Genomic DNA, 6,440 nt, shown 5'->3' on the forward strand with positions numbered 1-6,440 from the left:
ATACGAATGTCTGAAGGCATTTATCAATGACATTCCACCTAAATGAGCTGAATAAAGCTCTTAGTAGGAGACCAAAATGCTAAACATTGCGAGTTCGTGACTATCTAGCCACAACTCAGAATTGTTCAGTTCTTAACTCTTTTATCATTCTGATTACTCTGTCAAATATCATCATCATCATCATTTAATGTCTGTTTTCCATGCTGGTATGGATGGATTGGATGGTTTGACAGGAGCTGGTGAACTGAACAGCTGCACCAGGGTTAATATCTATTTTGGGGCATGGTTTCTGCATCTGAATGCCTCTCCTAATACCAAAATGCAGCAAAGACTCATTTTTCCCTCTTAGTGTTTTGTTTCGTTTTGAAAAATAAAAATTTATTTTATGGTTTGTTTTTGTTTGTTTTGAATTACATAATCTTTTATGGGGACACCAACATCTTTTAAGTGCCTAGGGCCTTGATGGGTCTTAGTCCGGCCCTGGCAATATTGATAGTTACAGAGAAAGTGGTGGTGAGAGTGATGATGATGGTAACAATGATGGTTACCATGACAATGACAACAGTAATGGGGATTATTGTGATTATAACTGTGACATATCAAACCTTGAGCATTCTTCAAGGAGTTCCTCACCATTCATTATTGTATAATCTGTTTTTTTTTTTTTTTGGTCACTTTCTGCAGACATTATAACTCCTTCTTCTTGGAAGAAAGGTCATGAAGTGGTGCTACGAATTCTGGGTTCCAAACCAAAAGTTCAGCCTGCCAAAACGAAGCCAGGTCTTCAAATAGTTGATCTTCAGACCATTCCAGCCAAACTTCCACAGACTGCTCGTGAAATGATAGAAGATTTACAGCTTGGAAGGCAAACTGGTACCTCCTTTCATTCTACTATCCGCCCCCCCCTCTATGTGTCTGTCTGTGTGTCCCCACTGTGTTTTGTGATTATTTCTTTACACTTTTCTTTTGTTTTTCTCCTCCTTTCTTTTGTTTGTTGTTTTCTTCATTTTCCTCTCTTACTCCTTTTAATTCTTATTTTTCTTTTCTTCTTCTTCCTCTTTATTCTCCTCCTCCTCTGCCTTCTCCTAGTCTGCTTTCTCTTCTTCCTCCTCTTCTGATACTTTTCATTGGATATGAATAATAATTGCTGCTAACAGGGGCACAAAGTCTTAAGTTTGGGGGCAGGTTAGGGTCAGTTGATGAAATCAACCCCAATAGTTGACTGGTACTTAATTATATCGATCCCCAAAAGAGGAAAGGCAGAGTTGACCACATTGAGATTTGAACTCAGTGCACTTTGAATAAAGAGCAAAAAACATGGTGCCAACCACTGCATGGTTGCAGTCCAATGAGCAAAACAAGTAAAGTAAGTAAGATCCCTTACTGGTGTCCTCTCAACCAATATTCTGCTATAGGTGCCACTGGATGACTGCTCTGGTGATGATGTCATTCTACACTTGCTGACCCATGGTGCTAGCCTTAGCATGCTCAAGGTCGAGGTGCTGCAACTTCGGGTCCTCCTTGACTTTTTTTTGCCCATGGCAGGCTTTTGAAAGACAAAGGGGTGGACAGTTTGGCACCAACAGATCTGTAATCTACCTCATCTTTGCCAATGACAGTGCCATCTTCGCTTCACTGCCAAGCTATGGATATACAACATTCCCTGCTTCACTCGGCCTTACGGTCTCAAGATCAATGCAGACAAGATAAAAGTTCTAGCAACAAATGGCTTTCTGGCTATCATGCATCTTGATTAAGTGAAACAAGTAAAAGATAAAAGATATTTTCTGCTGCTGATTTGTTTTTTTTTTCTTTTTTGTTTGTTTGTTTTAATTTTTCAATGATGCATCTCTGTTTGTTTCTTCACGTATGCCAGACACCTGTATCAACGGTAACCATGAGTACGAGTCGAAAACTTTTGAGAGACCCAAAACCAAAGAAAAGGAGTTTGATAAACCTCCTCCGATTTTATCTATCTTAAAAAGGAAACCCAAATTTACAGGTAAGAACATTTACCTTGTCTTCTTTCTTTCCTCATGCAAATTGTAAAAGTTTTTGCTTAGATTTCAAAACATCCTGATGATGTCTTGAGCTAACTGGATCCTATAAAGGAGCTGTTGTGGTAGCAGACCACGAAACATGGTTGAGATTTCTTTCCTGTATGTACGTGTGTGTCTTTGTGAGGACAAAAACCATTTTCTTATAATGTAGTGATAATGAAGCTTAACGACCCATAAAGTTATTTCTTGCATCAGTTTTGAAAAATTACAATTTCTGTCAAGGTTTGATAAAAAATAAATTCAATCAGTTTTAAGTCTAAAAAACACATTTTTCTGTCTCTTTCGAGTAGTCCTAGACTCTGAAAAACAACCAAAGGTTCGCCATTATGACCCGGAAGAAGTTCGTAAATTTATTGCAAAGAAGAAAACTGAGAGAGTTCAAAAGGCAAGAGAGAACCAAGAAGCTTTGCACAACGAATTTATAAAACGACAAGAAAGGCTCCAAGAGGTCTACCGCAAACAGAAAGAGTCAACTGCATTAATTATGAGAAAAGAAAATATCTACCCAAGTAAAAAGCCTCTCAAAGAGTCAATGTGTTTTGATATGGTAAGGGTGGTGCCTTTTGTTGTTTTTTTGTTTTTAACTCTTTAGCATTCAGATGGTGCTGTCAGGTGTGATGAATTAATTATTTGGATTGTTTTAAATTAAGCATGCATTGTCTTATGGCTTTGAGGTTTTGATAATATACGATTGTTTATTTTTAGAATAACATTGTAGGGAAGGTGTAAGAGGATGGATCTGGACTTATTTCATTTATTTGATGGTGTGGGCTTTAAGCTGTTGGGATGGCTATGTTGTTTAGAGATTGTAACTGGAGTTACTTTTGATGGCGGCGGAGGAGGAGGTGGTGGTGGTGGTGGTTGATGGTGTTAATATACTGAACTGGTCATTACAGTTATGTGCAAGTGGTTAACCTCGTCAATGTAGTGAACCAAAATAGGTCAATAAATAACCATAAAAACACACACGGGTGTATTAGTTGCACCCCAATTTCAGCAATGTGTTTTCATGGAAAAAATGAATGTTTTTGATGCATTGAAACTTATGGGAGGCTTAACTTCACACATACGACCCAAAGTGGGTGTTTTTTTTTATTTTAATTTTCTTTTTTGAGACATTTTTTGTTTTTGGAAGAAAAGTGCATCTTATATGCCATCAAACACGATAATTAAAATTTCCTGTATAGTGGTAATGAGATCGTTGGTTAACTGTAGTCGTGACGAAAGGGAGACGACTCTAAAATCGACATTAGCATTCTGTGAATGAGATGAGACATTCATGCGTAGGGTGATAATATTTTAATCAGTTTGACAGTGGTGGAAAGTGCAGGAATGTTTCTGCCTTATTTAACCTTATCAGTGAAGCATAGATTTTTTTTTTCCCCAGTGATTAACAAATCTAGTGATAGATTATCCTTAGGTAGATGCGTAGCTGTATTTCATCTGCTACGTTCTGTGTTCAAATTCCGCCAAGGTCAACTTTGCCTCGCATCCTTTTGGGGTTGATAAATCAAGTATTAGTACTGGGGTCAATGTGATCGACTGTCCGCCTCCCCTCAAAATCCAGGTCTTGTGCCTATGGTAGAAAGGATTGTTATAGATTACTTAAATATGAAGTATTACTTGAACTGCTACCTCATCTCCATAGCAGCATATTGCATTCCTTAGTACTCTTTTACTTGTTTCAGTCATTTGACTGCGGCCATGCTGGAGCAGCGCCTTTAGTCGAGCAAATCGACCGCAGGACTTATTCTTTGTAAGCCTGGTACTTTTTCTATCGGTCTCTTTTGCAGAACTGCTAAGTTACAGTGACATAAACACACCAGCATCGGTTGTCAAGCAATGCTAGGGAGACAAACACACACACACACACACACATATATACGACGGGCTTCTTTCAGTTTTCGTCTACCAAATCCACTCACAAGGCTTTGGTCGACCCCAGGCTATAGTAGAAGACACTTGCCCAAGGTGCCATGCAGTGGGACTGAACTCTGAACCATGTGGTTCGTAAACAAGCTACTTACCACACAGCCACTCGATGGATTATTTTTGTTGAATTCTTGATTTCTTCCCTTTTAGTCGATGTTTGATTCAGAGGACTCCACAGCTGTCAGTGCTAAAGCTAAAGTTAGCGAAAACAGCGAGGATTCAACTGAAGAGACGGAAGAGGGTTCTACAACTTCAAAAACTTCTCCGCATGAAAGGTAACATTTATTCTTATTTTTACTGTTTCAGCTGTTTTTGTTGGTCCCTTTTATCCTATTCTCCCCGCCCCCAAATCTCCTTTCTTGCATCATTGGTGGTCTCCCACTTCCTCTTACTGATTCTCCATGTCTTACTCCCCCTCCACCAAATCCTCCTGCACCTTCCACCCATCCGCACACTCGGTCCTTCTGCCCAACTCATTTCTACCCACTTCACACCTATTCTCTGCACTGTCAGTCATCCCACCCCCTACTCGCTTCCTCCCTCCTGGTCCCTCTACCCCACTCATTCCTACCCTCCTCACACTGTCAAGGGTCCACTCAGACACCTCCCCTCTAAAATGTCAGTAGTTATGTATCTCCTCCGCTACAACAAGAAACCTGTCCTGCTCTTCTGGTCTTTTCCTTCTTTTACCCCCCTCATCTTCCAGTGTCAAGCCCCCTCTTCAGTGTTTGTAATCTTACGAGCTGCATAACCACCTTATCAGTGGTAGTGGGCGTGAAAAGAAGAACCTTGTACATGCTGTAAAGTGGTTGGCGCTAGGAAGAGCATCTGACCATGGAAACCATGACTTCGAACAGAAGTTTGAGAAAACAAAAATAGAGGTTATTAAGATGGTCACCACCTCCACCCTCAGACTATTTGTTATCTTTAAAAATGTTATTCTTCTGATATTTTCATCTTAACACACGTACACACAAACACTACAATAATAACAATAACAATAGTAATAATAATAATAATAATAATTATTATTATTATTATTGCTGGCAGAATTGTTAGCATGCCGGGCAAAATGCTTGGTAGTATTTTGCCCATTGTTACGTTCTGGGTTCAAATTCCACCGAGGTTGACTTTGCCTTTCATCCTTTCGGGGTCAATAAATTACATACCAGTTAAACACTGGGGTTGATGAAATCGACTAGTCCCCTCCCCTAAATTCCAGGCCTTGTGCCTATAATAGAAAGGATTATTATTATTATTATTATTATTATTATTATTATTAAGATAGCAAGCTGGAGGACTCATTAGCATACTGGACAAAGTGCTTAGCAGCATCTCTTCATCCGTCTTTACATTTTGAGTTCAAATTCCACTGCAGTCAACTCTGCCTTTTTGGATCAAAACCATACGAGTGGAGCATTATCTAACCTATGCCAGCATGAAACATGGACATTAACCCTTTTGATACCAACCCACCTAAAAACTGCCTCTAGCTCTGTCGTACAAATGTCTTGTTTTCAAAAGTAAGCTGGGACAGTAGAATGTCTGACTATCAGCCAACAGGTTTTTTTTCTCAGCACAATTTTGTGTTCACAATAAAAGGCCACATTGCTCTCTCAATTGTCTCAGTTGACCCAGTTGTCTAATAGGTACAATGTATTGCTATACAGCTCTCTGTTTGTATAGGATTCTGTGCCAGCCCAGCTTCAAAAAGAGTGCAAGAATTTTTGAAGAAGTAATTGCCCATGTTTGTTCTTAAAGATATCTATCCCTATAGCTTGCCAGATTTGAACCCGTGTGAGTTTTGACTATGGGGTGCATAGCACTTATTTCAATAAGTGCTAAACACTCCACAATAAATTGGCATAAACATAAAACTTGCAGCGTTTGATTTTTCCAAGTTATAACAATTATATTAAAGCTATTTAGATGGTCCCAATTTACCTGTTACACCCTGTATGTGTACAGGGTATGAATGACCATGGGATTACACCTAGAAAGTTCCCCTCTGAGGCACAAGTTCAGGCAAGGTTGTTTATAAAAGACCAGCAGTCGCGCATGCATCACAGCTTCCCCTCTTTATGCCACCGATCTTATTCAAGGGAGAAGCAAAGTCTATACAGCTTTGCACTAGTGATGTTGTAACTCAATTCTACAGCTTAGTGAAATAAAGTGTCTTACTCAAGAACACAACACACTGCCTAGTCTGGGAATCGAACTCATTACCTCATGAGTGTGAGCCTGATGCTCTAACCACTAAGCCATACACCTTATAGAGACATACATACATACATACATACATACATACACACACACACACACATTGTTGGCACTCCGTCGCTTACGACGTCAAGAGTTCCAGTTGATCCGATCAACAGAACAGCCTGCTCGTGAAATTAACGTGCAAGTGGCTGAGCACTCCACAGACACGTGTACCCTTAACGTAGT

At 39.6% G+C, this 6,440-nt stretch overlaps 1 protein-coding gene across 1 annotated transcript in view; it reads left to right on the forward strand.

Moving 5' to 3' along the window:
* The window catches only part of LOC106873855 (centrosome-associated protein 350-like), a 39,060-nt gene that overhangs the window by 18,658 nt on the left and 13,962 nt on the right, over nucleotides 1-6,440 (forward strand). Inside the window, exons 9-12 of the mRNA XM_014921367.2 lie at nucleotides 685-873; nucleotides 1,877-2,002; nucleotides 2,351-2,607; nucleotides 4,143-4,267. Of these exons, the coding sequence (XP_014776853.2) occupies nucleotides 685-873; nucleotides 1,877-2,002; nucleotides 2,351-2,607; nucleotides 4,143-4,267 (697 nt within the window). The remainder of the gene's footprint in view (nucleotides 1-684; nucleotides 874-1,876; nucleotides 2,003-2,350; nucleotides 2,608-4,142; nucleotides 4,268-6,440) is intronic.

The sequence above is a fragment of the Octopus bimaculoides genome, chromosome 23, assembly GCF_001194135.2.
Source record: "Octopus bimaculoides isolate UCB-OBI-ISO-001 chromosome 23, ASM119413v2, whole genome shotgun sequence".
Lineage (NCBI taxonomy): Eukaryota > Metazoa > Mollusca > Cephalopoda > Octopoda > Octopodidae > Octopus > Octopus bimaculoides.